The sequence below is a fragment of the Myxocyprinus asiaticus genome, chromosome 16 (assembly GCF_019703515.2).
Source record: "Myxocyprinus asiaticus isolate MX2 ecotype Aquarium Trade chromosome 16, UBuf_Myxa_2, whole genome shotgun sequence".
Classification (NCBI taxonomy): Eukaryota; Metazoa; Chordata; class Actinopteri; order Cypriniformes; family Catostomidae; genus Myxocyprinus; species Myxocyprinus asiaticus.
In genome coordinates this window covers 2,703,805-2,721,169 of record NC_059359.1, presented here as the reverse complement: position 1 = coordinate 2,721,169, position 17,365 = coordinate 2,703,805, and the positions used below count along the sequence as shown (strand labels likewise).

Here is a 17,365-nt window from a genome sequence, read left to right as displayed (position 1 = left end):
TTTCTAGTGTTAGCTGGCACCTAGATGAACGATTTAAGACCAAATGTAGAAAGATAGAGCAAACAGAGCCTTTATTACAAGCTATTACAAGTATTGTGAAGCTGTGTTGGGGCGTCCCCTGCCTTTCAAGTGTGTATATTGGAATAGAAGGTGATAGAAAACAAAATTTGTAATTTTATTACAAGCTTTTGAAATTGAACATAAATAGGGTCAATTTGACCCTTTAGGACAACGTAGAGACTTGATCATTAAGACCAAAGAGGTGTTAAATGAACTGTGTTCATTTCTGCAGCACTAGAGTCATTAAACAGAATTGTACAAATAATGATTTTCAGACAGGTTTCCTGAACACTCCCTCTTCTGCCATTGGTCAAACTACACAATTGGTTGAGCCAGTGTTGCTGTGTCAGGCTGGCTGGGTCACTCAGAGCAATGTTTTTAACCTGCAAATAGTTTATTTATAGTTGTCTCTTTTTACAAATATAGCACCTTTAATATCTTTTTTTACTTTTATACTATAATTGTTGTTTCATTATGAATGTTACAGTACATTAATGTTGTACTGCAAATTGTATGGCTCAGCTCACATGTCGATTGCTCTTTTAAAAGACTGTTTTACAGTGTAGATCTTGTCCACAATACAGTACAGAGAGCAAACAATGCAAAGGTCAGAGTAATTTTCTTTCCTGGTCATAAACAGTTGACAGGACCTGTGATATAAGGAGATAATTGTGTAGAGGTGCTAAGGTAGTTGCATGGTGACATAAATGTCACGAAAACATGAGCAGGTCACATTGATTTCATCACAAAAACAAAAGGAATTTATTTTGCATTAAGAAAATGTAGCCCTTTTTATAATTTCTTGCATTGTGACTATTGTTAAGACAATTAGGTACATTTTTGTCAAAATTCTCATTATTAAAGCGTCCAAACATTTTAATTTTGATGTTTCATTATGCACTATACAGTAGGTATTGCTGCAAGGTAGTCTGCTCATTTCTGTAATAACCTTTTTTTATTTTTTTTTATCAGCAGATATTAAAGACAGTCTATCAAGTACTATCCTGATGTAAAAATAGATTTTTTTAGCTTACTTAATATATCATTGTTTTGTTTCGCATTACAGTAATCAATGGGATTATGCAGGAAAATGTACTTAATTGTTATGCAATTTATGTCCTATACATTTTACATTTTAGTCTTAAAAAAGTCTTAAAAATATATTTGACTTATTTCTTTTGATTTTGGGGGTGAAATGTGACCTGGACATGTTCTGAACAGCTTTCGCGAGATTCCATAAAGTCAACAAAAGAAAAAAAGTGATTTTTTTTTCAGCAAAATATCTATTAAAATCATACTTTCTATAGTCATTTGAAACTTGCAATAAAGTTAGTCATATATTTCTCATCAGTTAATTTAACTTTGGTGTCTCTTATGAGGAGGAATAATTCATTTTAAATCTACTTCTGTCCCAGCGCTGGAATATAATTTGGTACTAGATTTCCATTCGGAATAAAAAAGGAGTACATGCATTAGATGTAATTATTTTGGGTTTTTAAAGCTCATTATAAAGTTGGTGCTCGGCTTAAGGGAGGGGAACTAGCTAATGAAGCTTGAGACAATATTTGAAAGTAAAATTTGAGTCCCGACTAAACGGCCTTAAACTCTGGAGGAGTTTTCCGTTTCGCTGTCTCATTCTGTGTTTGTTTTAGACAGGCAACTAATTTAATGCATGTTTAATAAGCAATCATCAGGTGTGGCAGAATATTTCATTATTGCCAGTCAGTACTCCAATAATGATATCATAACTATCCAAATCTTTCAAGAAATGAATACTGATAATTATTTCATTTATGCAGATTTAAATAATAATAACAATCAATAAGTAATAGTGTCCGGACAGGATGATTTTCATTAATGTATTACAATAATGAGAATGAAATTTTTTTGCGTGATAGTAATAAAAAGCAATGTGCTTAATGTCACAATGCAAGAAAATTAGCCTGATCGCATAAAAAGTATGTGTAGTTGGCGACATTTTTGCTAAATTATATTACGTGGTTCCGAGGTGAAATGTCCACTGTGTGGCGCTAATAGCGAGCAGAATTTTCTCCCAAATAGATGAGGTTTGGGGAGTAACGGAATACATGTAATGGGATTACATATTTAAAATGCTAAATATTAGTAACTGTGCTCCACTACAGTCATTGAGGAACTTTCTCTTGGGAGCTTAATAGAGGAGCTACATTATGTTTCTACAGCTTAACAAAAAACAGTTAGAAACGCTTTGACAGATGAAACATAAATCCAATAAATACACGATTACATGCATTGTCAATGTTTTTAATGCGACTGGGTTATTTTTACAATAAATGCTAACCAATGTAGCCTTTAACATCGTATAGAAAGCAACAAATAATATATTTTCTGCATCATTATATGAACAGAATCCACATACGATCAGAAAAGGATGTTGTTGTGTTCACTCTGTTTGGAGCATCAGAAATAGTTAACCTTGTGTAAATTGAACATTAAGCTAAAATGCTATTTCTTTCCTTACATGCATCTGTTACCAGGCGCGATTATATTATATAATTAATTCTATGAAGAAAATTTATGTTAGAGCATATCTTTTTTCTCTAGTAATATCTTTGATATTAGGGCGAAGATGCATTGCAAAAAAATTTATTCTTAATAATAATTTAAATATTGTTTTCCTGTAAAAAATCTAAAAATCCTTAAAACAAGATACATTTACTTGAGTAGCAAAACCGCATTAGATATTTAGCCTTTTTTTCAGAGAATGTATTTTTACAGTGGAGTGTATTTTCTTACTTTATTTACTTGTTTATAGTCAAAACAAGTGAAAAAAATGTGCCAGTGCTGAAGAAGTAATCCAAAGTATTTAGATTACATTACTGACCTCGAGTAATCTAACGAAATACGTTACAAGTTACATTTTACAGCATGTAATCTGAAAATACTTTTTCAAAGTAATCTTCCCAACCCTGATTACGGTTAATGCTCTGTCAAGTTTTAAATAAAAATAAAAAAACAGACCTCCCTACCCTAAACCTAAACCTAACCGATAGTGTCAGAAAAAGCAAATGTGAGATGAAAAACACAACCACGTCATTTTGTGGTGCTTCAATGACACTTTCGGCTCATGTGTCGACTCCCGTGCTCTTCAGGACTCGTACCCCGCTTCTTTGCATCACAAGTGCAACGCTCCTTGCACTTGAATAAGCTTGTAAATGTAGTTGATTATGTGATGCAAATGTTCAAATGAGTCATGCGCTACAGTAAAAGTGTTTAGATGTCATAAGATAGGATTGTGTGAGGAACAGGGTGAAAAGTAAGTGTTTATGAACTGATAATCTCCCGTTTTACTCGTGATTTGTGAGAAAGTGAATAAAAGTCATTGTTGTTGTAGCGCCTCTAGTGTAACAGGAAACTGCCGTGAGCCACGTAAAAACCATTTTGCTAGTAACTTTATTCTATAAGACCAGGTTGTGAAAAATAGTATTACTGTAAAAATTGTATTCATTTTTTTTTTTTTTTTTGGGGGGGGGGGTTTGAAATATGACCTGGACATGTTTTCGTGAGAACCACCCATCTATTGCTTCATCTGCTCACCCTCTTTCCCTTTCACACACACTGAGAAACCTGAGACTGATGTGGCCTTTTACACTGATACAATCTAAACTGTTCAGATTTGACTGTAAAAATAGTTAAACGTGATAAAAAGCCTCTGAGAGCAGCTGTTGTGTTTCCAAGAACTTCCAGAGGTCTGTTGTAAAGAGTGATGCATGATGGGATTAATCACCTGTTGAGTGTGTGATCAGTGATTAAACATTGACTCCTCACAGGTGTGTTGTTCACAGGTGAAAGGTCTGTGCAGTCTGAGCTGAAGGATTATTGATGCAAATCTCATGACTGATTTATGACAGGGATTTATGACACTGACCCAATCATGTATGTTTTGATGTAAAGGATGAAATATTAAGTTCATATTCATATTTTGACCACCTGTCTCTGCAAACGTTTGTTTAACAAGCTTTAATATCATGTAACATAATATATAATGACCAGAAGCAAAAAGTGGTTTATGTAACTTTTAGTTACAAATAGGATTATTGTCAGGGCTGGGGAGTAACGGAATACATGTAACGGGATTACATATTTAAAATACTAAATATTAGTAACTCCACTACATTTACAATTTAAATAGTTGGTAATCAGAATACAGTTACATTCAAAAAGTACTGTTATTACTGAAGAGATTACTTTGCATTTTATTGTTATTTGTTTCATTTAATACTTAGTCTATTCAGTTTGTGTACATTTATCCATATAAATTATGCAATCCGAGGAGCTTTTGAACAGTGGTGAAACGCTTTGAAAGATCCATACTATATACTGCCAATGATGTCATTTGTTTGCCCTTAAATATGTTCAAAATGCTGACATACGTATTTAAAAGTAGGCCTAGTATAATTTTTATCCTATTTTTAAGTCGTTAAGTAGTTGAAAGCTCCGTTACACAGTGTTTAATATAGATATTCAAGCATGTAGAGCAGAGCTCCACAGCGCCCCCTCAGTTTTCTCAATGGAAATCTGTGGTCAGATATGGTACTGCAACGAGCCCTCATTGAGACCCATTGGGGCAGAAATAAATCTGCCCATAAACATAGTGCCAATCCAAAGCTAATTTGAGTATTAATAAAGTATTATTAGTGCATGCCAGCAGTGATCGCGAACATGGCAAGCGCTATCGATTGCTGTGTAACAGCGTGTCGTTTATATTGCAAATTCAAGACAAATTGACCATCAAACAACTTGATCCTGAAGAGACAGACATAAAAATAGTTTGGCAATCAAAAGATAAGGGTAGTTGATCAGCAGCATAAAGTACAGGTTTGGAATGATATGAGGGTGAGTAAAATACCCCTTAAAATGTCAGTTTGATTGTGTGAAACAGTGATTGGATGTCAGATTCAGTCAGCGACTGCATTCTAATAATGTCTCTCTCAACAGGGATGGATTTGAGCGCATGTTTCTGCCCTGTATAGGCTTGTGGGAAGAGTACTGTTGCATCTGTCACAATAAGAACGCACAAAGCGAGCCTGCTGTTGTTCTGTTTGTGTAGTTTGGTTATTCTTAGTCTCAATGTCACAGATGATACTGGAGAAGTGGGCAGCACCTCCTTACCGCATTGTTTACTGTGGTATTTCAGCAGCAGGTGTGGACAATAAATGCTTATAAATAACCTCCCACACAACGACTGCAGGCCTGCATCCACCGCACCCAAACACACTACCTGAGTCACTGGAAAGTGAGCCACAATGTAAACTGTTATAAAATGACAATAAACACACTTGTGCACAATCTGGTTTTTAATGCACCAGGTTGCTATGTTACATGGCAAATGTAAACAGAATAATTGTTTCCTTTCAACATTTATTAACAATAAATGTTTCTGTTTGTTGCACATTGTGTCTTTAATCATGTGGCTTTGGCCATTGTGCAGAAGCGATTTCAGTGTATGAGAAATGGAAAAGAAGAAAAACAATTCATTCACGTAAAAGACTTGTTCAAAAACACTGATTCGTAATACTTTACAACAGGGTTGTATTCATTAACATTAGTTAAGTACATTAGATAACATGAACTAACATCGAACAGTACACTTAAAGTAGACATATGAAACAATTGTCAGAAAATGCAAATTTTTTGACATTACATTTTTTTTAGTACCATTAGACAAACTATAAAAAGAAATAGTTAATATATATATATATATATATATATATATATATATATATATATATATATATATATATATATATATATTTCACATTTATTTTTGTATTTTATTTTTTGTGCATCATATTTGATACATTAGACTTTAAAGGTCATTATCCTCCTGAGGCCCAGCATGCATGATGCTTTGATGTAAAATAATGATGAGATAGCAGGCTGTAATGACAGAGCAGGCTGCATATATGAAAATACACTGCAATATTAGTTCACACTTTAAATACATCTTATAAAAAGTAAATGTCAGAAATGTCAAAGCTCTGTGATGTTTGTTTGTGGTGGGCATGAATGTAATGTAATGGTGATTGAGAGATGAACTTCAAAAGACTGTTGTATCATATTTGATACATGGATTTCAAAAGGGGTTTTCAATAAAATAATATACAAAATTTTAACCAAGCACAAGTTGCTTATATTCAGCAAATACTCATTTTAAAATATCAGTAACAATATAATCATTACTGTCACTTTTACTTTATTAAAATAAGCTGTCATTTATCCCAACATGAGTCACTTTTCACGCAAGCCATTTTAAATAGATCGATATAAACATTGAAACCACTTTTTTCACTAATAACCACTAGATGGTGCCATAAACATGAGAAACTTACATACTATAGGTTGTTTGGCTCGTCAGCTTGAACAGAGACTGAAACAGGAGCCGTCAAACGTTATGATTCATATTTGATACACACAACATTATAGGGTTAATCCTTGATTAATGTTCATTTCAACATATATTGAAAATTAAAAAGCTGTATGTTAACATTAAAGGAATATTGCGGGTTCGATACAAGTTAAGCTCAATTGACAGTATTCTTTTTTGCTTGATGTTTATTACCAAAAAAACAAAACAACAAAAAACAAGCAAAAATCGAGTTTACAGTGAGGCACTTACAATGGAAGTCAATGGGGCCAATTTCTGGAGGGTTTAAAGGCAGAAATGTGAAGCTTGTAATTTTATAAAAGCACTTACATTAATTCATCTATTAAAACTTGTGTATTATTTGAGCTGTAAAGTTGTTTAAATTGTAATTTTTGCTGGATTACAGGGTTTGCGCGCTACCTCGTTACGGAAAAAGTTGTAAAATCAGATATAACTTTACACAGAAATAGTTAGTAAGAGATTTTATCACGCTAAAATCATGTTAACATGCATATTGTTTACGTCTTGTGTCCATACTTTTGAAGCAGTGACTATTTTAACGTTTATGGATTGGCCCCATTGACTTCCATTGTAAGTGCTTCTCCGGAACTGCAATTTATTTATTTATTTATTTTTAATATTTAAATTTTTTTTTTTTTTTTTTTTTTTTGTGGTAATCAACATTATGCCACAACAGCTGCCAATTGAGCTTAACTCGTATTGAACCTGGAATATTCCTTTAAGGGGTTTTAGGCATGAAACAAAGCTTCAGTGAGAATTGCTTCAAGGTTGCTCCTTCTAAGATCAGGAGATTAATTGGAGATCTCAGATCATTTGGTCTTCGAGAGGAGAAATCTTGACGATTACTGAGGACTTTTCCCCGTGAGAAACATCTGAGAAGCAGGAGAAATCCATATTCCCCCTTATTTACTTTCTTAAAACATGTTCCTGGTCATATTGTGCACGATTCATTGATGTATGTTATTCTAAAGAACCAGAAACGTCCTTTTCAGCTGACGTCACAGATTCCTCTTACTTCTCAATCCCTCCCTTCCAATCACCTGACTCCATTCTGGTATGTAACAGCCACGGTTTATGATCCAATCATTTCCCAATGACTTCCCACCTTGCATTGTTTTATGGTTGAAAATCCTGTTTGATGTATTGCGAATGCAAAGATCTCCATTTGTTCTGCATTCAATCACAATGTGTAGGAGAAACCATTGAAATGATAAAGATCTCCTTTTGTGATTATTTGAGAAATTACACTGTTATGGATTTTCAGAAAATGCATTATTCAATATTAAGATCACATGACTGCTGACAAATGCAAGAGTCAACATCTAACCCCATAATCTCTTCTGGATGTTCTTCAGAGGGTTTAATGGTGATCTGTGTGTTTTATATCTACAGAGATCTTGGAAATTCCAGGTTGCATTGTTTCCGTAGATCTCTTTTCCCACAGCGCACTGGTCCATTGTGTCATTGCTGGTCTGATCTCAATGCAAGTTTATCTGGATGCTTTGAATTGATCTGAGAGTGTGGCATTGGTCTTGCTGTCGGTCTATATTTACCAGCTTGAGTAGGAGGGAGTATTGTGTGGGCTCTTCTGCTGGAGGTCATCTTCACCCCCAGACAGAGGGCAATCAGAAGAGCTGAGGAGAAGCTGAAGGAATCTAAGAAAGAGGAGACAATAAGGAGAGTTTAATAGAGCTCTGAAGGAAGAGGGTGAGACACGTGAAGGTTGAAAAGGAAGAGAGTGAAAGACTGAGACGGATCACACTGCTGATCATCTTAAAGGCCTGAGGAACGTGAGTGGATTTTGAACTTCCTTGAATAAATCCATTTGCAATTCTCTCGTTTGGTTATTTTGGGGGGGAACCAATTCTTAACGTTCTAGGAACGTTCTCTTTAGGTTTTATTTTTATAACCATAAACTAACATTCCCAGAATGATGCAGAGAGTTTTTTGTCTGGCAGCCTAATTAGAACTTATTCAGAATGTTCTTTAACAGTTATTTTTAGGTTTTATTTTTATAACCATAAACTAACATTCCCAGAACGTTGCAAGGGGGTTTTTGTGTGTCAACCTAATAAGAACATATAAAGAACATTTTCTAATGTTTTTTATTTATTTATTTATTTATTTTTTATGTTTATATGTTTTTCATAATTTTTTATTACGTATAACATTAGGGGAACGTTTTCCAAACATATAGGGAACATTCTCTTTAGGTTTATTTTTATAACCATAAACTAACATTCCCAAAACGTTGCAAGGAGGTTTTTGTGTGACAACCTAATAAGAACATTTAAAGAATGTTCTTTAACGGTTATTTTTAGGTTTAGTTTTACAAACATAAACTAACATTGCCAGGACATTTCAAGGTGTTTTTTGTGTGACAACCTAATAAGAACATATAAAGAACATTTTCTAATGTTTTTTTTTAATTTTTTATTTTTTATGTTTATATGTTTTTCATAATTTTTTTTATTACGTATAACATTAGGGGAACGTTTTCCAAACATATAGGGAACATTCTCTTTAGGTTTATTTTTATAACCATAAACTAACATTCCCAAAACGTTGCAAGGGGGTTTTTGTGTGACAACCTAATAAGAACATATAAAGAACATTTTCTAATGTTTTTTTTTATTTTATTTTATTTTTTTGTTTATATGTTTTTCATAATTTTTTATTACGTATAACATTAGGGGAACGTTTTCCAAACATATAGGGAACATTCTCTTTAGGTTTATTTTTATAACCATAAACTAACATTCCCAAAACGTTGCAAGGAGGTTTTTGTGTGACAACCTAATAAGAACATTTAAAGAATGTTCTTTAACGGTTATTTTTAGGTTTAGTTTTACAAACATAAACTAACATTGCCAGAACATTTCAAGGTGTTTTTTGTATGACAACCTAATAAGAACATTTAAAGAACATTTTCTAATGGTTATTTTTGGTTTTTATTTTTTTATTCACGTTTGTATTATTTCTCATTAGTGATAACGTTTGGGGAACATTCTCCAAACCTATAGGCAATGTTCTCTTTCGTTTTTTTGTTTTTTTTATAACCAACTAACATTCCCAGAACAATGCAGAGATGTTTTTGTCTGACAACCTGATAAACACTTATACAGAATGTTGTTTAATGGTTATTTTTAGGTTTTATTTTTATAACCATAAATTAACATTACCAGAACATTTCAAGGTGGTTTTTGTGTGACAACCTAAGAATAACATATAAAGAAAATTTTCTAATGGTTATTTTTAGGTTTGTAAGTTTTTCATTATTTTTCATTAACTATAACATTAGGGGAACATTCTTCAAACCTATAGGGAACGTTCTCTTTAGGTTTTATTTTTATAACCATAAGCTAACATTCTTAAAACATTTCAAGGAGGTTTTTGCGTGTCAACCTAATAAGAACATATAAAGAACTTTTCAAATTTTTTTTTTTTTTTTACCTTTTTCATAATTTTTAATTGGGCATAACGTTAGGAGAACATTCTACAAACCTACAGGAAACATTCTCTTTAGATTTATTTTTATAACCATAAACTATCATTCCCAGAACGTTGCAAGGAGGTTTTTGTGTGACAACCTAATAAGATCTTTTACAGACGGTTATTTTTAGGTTTAGTTTTACAACCATAAACTAACATTACCAGAACGTTTCAAGGTGTTTTTTGTGTGACAACCTAATAAGAACATTTTAAGAACATTTTCTTATGGTTATTTTTGGTTTTTATTTTTTTATTCACATTTTTATTATTTTTCATTAGTGATAACGTTTGGGGAACATTCTCCAAACCTATAGGGAACGTTCTCTTTAGGTTTTATTTTTATAACCATAAGCTAACATTCTCAAAACATTTCAAGGAGGTTTTTGCGTGACAACCTAATAAGAACATATAAATAACTTTTCTAATTGTTTTTTTTTTTTATTATTATTATTATTATTTTATTCACTTTTTCATAATTTTTAATTGGGCATAATGATAGGAGAACATTCTACTAACCTACAGGAAACATTCTCTTTAGGTTTTATTTTTATAACCATAAACTAACATTCCCAGAACGATGCAGAGAGGTTTTTGTGTGACAACCTACAGTTGTAAGAACTTATACAGAACATTGTTTAATGGTTATTTTTAAGTTGTATTTTTATAACCATAAACTAACATTCCAAAAACGTTGCAAGGAGGTTTTTGTATGACAACCTAATAAGAACATATAAAGAACATTTTCTAATGGTTATTTTTAGGTTTTATATGTTTTTCATTATTTTTCATTAGGTATAACGTTAGAGGAACGTTCTCCAAACCTATAGGGAATGTTTCTTGAGGTTTTAGTTGTATATCCATAAACTAACATTCCCAAAATGTTGCAAGGAGGTTTCTGTGTGACAACCTAATAAGAACATATAAAGAATGTTTTCTAATTGTTATTTTTAGGTTTTATATTTTATTTACATTTTTCCTTATTTTTCATTAGGGATAATGTTAGGGGAACATTAACCAAACCTATAGGAAATGTTCGATTTGAGTAAAAAAATAAAATAAAATAAAATCCTTGCTGATCAAAAGAAAAACGTTGGAATGCCCCTTCTACGAAAATTTTGGAACATTCTCGGAACATTCTTGGAACCAAAAATAATTCGCTGGGGGACTGCATTTTGCGCAACTCTAGTTCCTATTCCATTTTGCCTAGCCACGTGTTCCATTAACTTTTACAGTTTTGTTGAGCTATTTTACTGTATTGTACCTCAGATCAGATGTGCTTTCGGCTTCTCACGAAGCCATTATTCCGTCAAATCTGAAGTGTGCTTTCCTCTCTTGTGACTTCATGCCGTGTATTTTCATTGCGTGAGACACTGTGCTACATGCAAACTGTGTCACTGGAGGGTTGACGGGGACACAGTTCAATTGATGACAGATCAGTTTTAATATGCTGCGAACTGACCTTTTGGACCGAGTGTTCAAAAAACTGTTTCTCATGGCGCAAGATTACGGTTTGTGTGGGAACGACAGGGAGCGGAAGCCGCTGTCGTTCAGAAAGCTTGTGCTTCAGATTTAATCTGGTGAAACCTGAGGGGAAAAACATCTCTCCATCTATGAGGGTAACGTGGGTGTTTGTTGCAACTTTCGGGTAAATGAAGCCATCCTTCAAAAGCGACCTGATTCTGTTAGGCTTCACAAGGGTTGCATGTACTAGTGTGGGTGATTGATGACTGCGGGAGCCGCTGGGGCCTCAGAACTAATGAATTATTGTTCTCACAAAAGCTCGCAAAGGGACTTTTAACAGGATTCCGACCCAAGGAATGTCCCTCCGTTCCTCTGTGGAGGAAACTGAAAAAAAAATGATGTGTTGGATTTACATGTAAATCCATTTATATGTACTATATCTGCATCACACTTTTTAAGTAAATTCAATTTACGGTCATTTTATGTCAACATAACTAGTAAACCTTTGTTAGCTATACACAAATGTATCAGTTAATTAAATTTACTTAAAAAGGTATGTCACGGGCCTGGGTAGCTCAGCGAGTATTGACGCTGACTATCACCCCTGGAGTCGCGAGTTTGAATCCATGGTGTGCTGAGTGACTCCAGCCAGGTCTCCTAAGCAACCAAATTGGCCCGGTTGCTAGGGAGCGTAGAGTCACATGGGGTAACCTCCTCGTGTTCGTGATTAGGTGGTTCTCGCTCTCAATGGGGCGTGTGGTAAGTTGTGCGTGGATCGCGGAGAGTAGCATGAGCCTCCACATGCTGTGAGTCTCCGTGGTGTCATGCACAACGAGTCACGTGATAAGATGTGTGGATTGACGGTCTCAGAAGCGGAGGCGACTGAGACTTGTCCTCTGCCACACGGATTGAGGTGAGTAACCACACCACCATGAGGACCTAGTAAGTAGTGGGAATTGGGCATTCCAAAATTGGGGAGAAAAAGGGATTAAAAAAAATAAAATAAAGGTATGTCACACGAATAAGATTTAACAACTAATAGCACGTTTTTTCTTATTAACTTTAATATTATTGTTTCTATTTAATTTAATTGGCTCAAAAGAAAATAATGACGAGGTCACTTATTAGACAATTGATTTCCCTAAAAAGTGCAGATAAAGCTGCTCTTTAGCTACACACACATTCACATGTGCATGGAAAAATTACATGGATTGAACAGGATCCAACTTCACTAAAGCCAACACTAATCACCCTAATGGTGACTTTACACAAAACAACTAATTACAGTAAAACAACATCAATAATACTAAAAAGAGATGAAATCTCTATGAATTCTTAATAACAACTAATTAAATGGCCCAATAAGTTCCTTTTGACCAAACAAACATGCTTAAATTATTAAAGTGCAACCCTTATGGGTATTCCCCACAACCTCAGTTCTGTACATTTGAGTTAGTAATACTTAAAATCTTAATTTTATGGATTTTTAAGCCTAAGAAGTTTAAAGAACTCACAATTATTCTTTTACTTTATGTACCTTATACAGTGGCAAGAAAAAGTATGTGAATCCTTTGGAACATGCTGGTTTTCTGCATTAATTGCTCATAAAATGTGGTCTGATCTTCATTAAAGTCACAAGTATAGACAAACACAATGTGCTTAAGCTAACAACACACAAACAATTATAATCTTTCATGTCTTTATTGAACACATCCTATTAAACATTCACAGTGCTTTGGAAAAAGTAAGTGAACCCTTGGATTTAATAACTGGTCGATCCTCCTTTGGCAGCAATAACCTCAATCAAGCGTTTCTGGTAACTGCAGATTAAACCTACACAACGTTCAGAAGAAATTTTGGATCATTCCTCCTTACAGAACTGCTTCAGCTCAGCCATATTCTCAGGATGTCTGGTGTGAATGACTCTCTTGAGGTCATTCCACAGCATCTCTATTGGGTTAAGGTCTGGGCTCTGACTGGGACACTCCAAAAGATGGATTTTCTTTTTATGAAGCCATTCTGTAGTGGATTTACTTCGATGTTTAGGGTCATTGTCCTGCTGCATCACCCAGATTCTACTGAGCTTTAGCTGGCATACAGCCACCCTGATATTATCCTGTAGGATATCTTGATTAACTTGGGAATTCATTTTTCCCTCGATGATGGCAAGCGGTCCAGGCCCCATAGCAGCAAAGCAGCCCCAAATCATGATGTTCCCTCCACTGTAATTCACCGTTGGGATGATGTTTTCATGTTGGTATGCAGTGCCCTTTTTACACCATATGTAGTGCTGTGTGTTCTTCCCAAACAATTCAACATTGGTTTCATTAGTCCATAAAACATTTTCCCAGTAGCATTGTGGAGGTCAATGTGGTCTTTGGCAAACTTCAGGCGTGCAGCAATGTTTTTGTTGTAAAGCAGCGGCTTCCTCCATGTTGTCCTGCCATGAACACAATACCTGTTTAATGTTTTCCGTATAGTAGACTCATGAACAGAGATGTTAACCAGTTCCAATGATTCCTTCAAGTCTTTATCTGTCACTCTAGGGATCTGTTTTACCTCATTGAGCATTCTGTGGTGTGCCCTTTGAGTCATCTTGACTGGACGGCCACTTCTAGTGAGAGTAGCCATAGTACTAAACCATCTCCATTTATAGACAGTTTGTCTAGCTGTGGACAGATGAATATCTAAGCTCTTCGAGATAACTTTGTAACCCTTTCCAGCTTTAGCAACAATTCGTAGGTCTTCTGAGATCTCTTTTTTGCGAGGCATGGTCCAAGTCAGCAGATGCTTCTTGTGAATAGCAAACTCAAAATGTTAGGAGTGCTTTTTATAAGTCAAAGTAGCTCTAACCCACACCTCCAATCTCGTTTCATTAATTGGATGCCAGGTTTGCCAACTTCTGACTCCTGACAGCACTGTGAATGTTTAATGGGATGTGTTCAATAAAGACATAAAATATTATAATTGTTTGTGTGTTGTTAGCTTAAGCACATTTTGTTTGTCTATTCGTGTGACTTTGAAGATGAGATCACATTTTATGACCAATTAATGCAGAAAACCAGCTAATTCCAAAGGGTTCACATACTTTGTCTTGCTACTGTGATTAATATTTTGTGTTGTACATATTAATGCAAATTAAGTAAAGCTAAAAATGTTATAAATACAGTATTAGAAACTATTTATTTTCATACATTATGGTTGTTGAGCCAATTAATCATTTTTTGTTTTTTTAGTGAATGAACAATACTTGTACAGCATTTATTGGTTAATGTTAATTCCAGTTGCAAGTTTAATTTTTTTAATTAAAAACATTCATTAATCCATTGTGAACTAACAATGACAAGTTGCATTTTTATTAACTAATATTAACCAAGATTAATAAATGCTGTAAATAATTATTAGTTCATGATACCAGTATATTTAACAAATGCAACCTTATTGTAAAGTGTTATTATAAAATTAAGCCTATTTTTTGGATCATTGCGATATCTTTCTTTGAGAATTAAAGACATTATGAAGCACCATTCCTAACTGATTTTGCTTCCATAATGTAACAATTTCAGAGTAAAACAGAATATTAAAAAAAAAAGAAAAATGTAGGGTGGGGCTTAGTTTTAGCCATCAGGAATTGATTGGATCTTGAAAAGTGGGCGTCACTTTACTAGAATAGAATTACAATGGAGCCATGCTAAATCACATACATATAAAATATACATGCTAAATCATGCACAATAAGACCAGAAATCTGTATTGAGAAAGTAAATAGGGGCAATTTTGATTTCATGTTGACTTCAAGCACATTTTCCAACTAAATTCTCAGTACTACAGTATAATGAGTCCAGACAAATTAATTATGACATGTATCTGTTCTTAATAGGTATCATGAGATTTACCCTATTAAGTGTCAGGCAGTAAGGCACATGTAGAAAGAGGAGAGTGCTTCGGCTCTTCTGACAGCTTTATGCCGTTCTGCTCCGATGCAGGTGACTGGTAAGAGCTTTGCCATGGCAACTAAAATAGTAGCATACCGTTGCCAGGAGGAACAGAAGGACCAGATGTCTCACAGCATGGAGATGTCCTCCCAGATCCAGAAGAAGAAGTTCAAATCCAGGTAGATCCACACTGACCCTCAACGCATGCCATGCAAATTCCCCTGCGCCACTTGCACGCCACTGGAAGCCACTCCATTCGCATGCCTCACAGCTTTAGGAAACAAGTGTAAATCATCAGCCAAATTACAGATATTAATTACTGAATGTCTTTGACACTCAGTCAGTCTGGTGTCATTTTAGAAAGCAGCTATAAAAACAATTGAGGACATATCTCTTTGAATTCAGTCCTTCAGTGTGTCTTCTAATGGCACGGCTGTATGTTTTGAAAGATGCTGTCAATTCTTTCAATGTTAAAGGGACAGTTCACTGAAAAAAAAATTATAATTCTGTCATCATTTACTCACCTTCATGTTGTTGTCTTCTCTTGAACACAAAAAAAGATGTTAGACAGAAAGTTAGCCTCACTGACCATTCACTTAAAAAACAACATATGAAGCCATAGGATAACTTTGTGTGAGAAATGTAAGTTATTATTCACTGACATCGTTGGCAGCAATCGCCATCAGTTCTTGCACGTCACACGACCAATCGCGACGCGGCAAGTTTGAATATGTAACCGCAAATGAGATTTGAGAGCTGTCAATTAGCTCTCACTAACTGCATAACAACATAAATTTAATTCATTTCCAAACACAAAGCTGTCGTGTGTCTTCAGAAGACTCGGAATATAGCGCACAAGTTGTATGGACTATAGTTTTTTTTTTGTTTGTTTTTTGGAGCTTGCCAGTATGAATCACCATCCCCTTCTTAGTATGCATAAAAAGCACCTAAAATCTCCTTTTGTGTTCTATGGTAGAGAGTAAGTAGGGTTGAGTAAATAATGACAATTTTCAAGTTTAGTTGAACTGCTCCTTTAAGCAACACAATGATTTCATTGCCAAGACTTGTGATGTCAGTTGTTTAGGATTATGTCGGTATAATATGCTTAATTATTTATGGAGATCTTTTAAGACCCTATTAATATGGCGATTACTGAAGGGAAAAGGCAACTGTTTTGCGGCCTGACACCAAGGACATGTGAGCTATTCTGAGAGACAATGCAGCCATGGCAAACTCGCAGGCATACACAAGTCTTGAAGGCCACATTTATAACAATAGAGACACACACAGAGAAATGAGCACAGACTAGTTTCAGCCTATTGACGATATTTGTTTTACCCTTGTTTTGTGTTCGTTTGTGCTAACACATTTTGTGTTGCTGGTCAAAAATGACCGGCCCACTAAGATTGTTTATAAATTTCTCATATTGCATACAGTATATTATCACAAGATACTTCATAAGTTCTTTTTATCAATTTCTTTTTTAGTAATTATGACAGTTTTGTATTCCTTTTTTTTTTAAACACATTTTTTTGTAAAAAAAAAAAAATATATATATATATATATATATATATATATATATATATATATATATATATATATATCAGGCTAGTGGGGGTCACTCCCTGCGGAAAAAAAATAAATTAATAATAATTACATGATAAATTAATAACCACTTGCTTGATCTGAACAAAATATGTGTCATTTTAAAGTTTTACAATGCATATATCTGATCCTAACAATTCTTAAACAATTATTTTTAATTTACTGACAAATAAGAACTGTTTCGTTCTCATCATTTGAAAATTTGTTATCACAACAATTATATTCAGAGTCGGTAAAACCATAAAGAAGGTGAGATAGTCATGTGTTTTATATCGTTAGAAAGGTCTCAATTTGTAGAATGCAGTGAGCAAATGTGTTTCACTCAGAGGCCAAACTGCAGTGAGCATTAGTGTATGCATACATTAGCAGACTATCCCGATTCAAA

At 34.3% G+C, this 17,365-nt stretch overlaps 1 protein-coding gene across 1 annotated transcript in view; it reads left to right on the top strand.

Annotated features, from left to right (window-relative positions):
* The first annotated feature begins 8,106 nt into the window (after positions 1 to 8,106).
* Positions 8,107 to 17,365, top strand: part of LOC127453595 (myomesin-3-like) — an 89,355-nt gene continuing 80,096 nt past the window's right edge. Inside the window, exons 1-2 of the mRNA XM_051720070.1 lie at positions 8,107 to 8,277; positions 15,427 to 15,554. Coding sequence (XP_051576030.1) covers positions 15,448 to 15,554 — 107 coding nt within the window. The 5' untranslated portion in view covers positions 8,107 to 8,277; positions 15,427 to 15,447. The remainder of the gene's footprint in view (positions 8,278 to 15,426; positions 15,555 to 17,365) is intronic.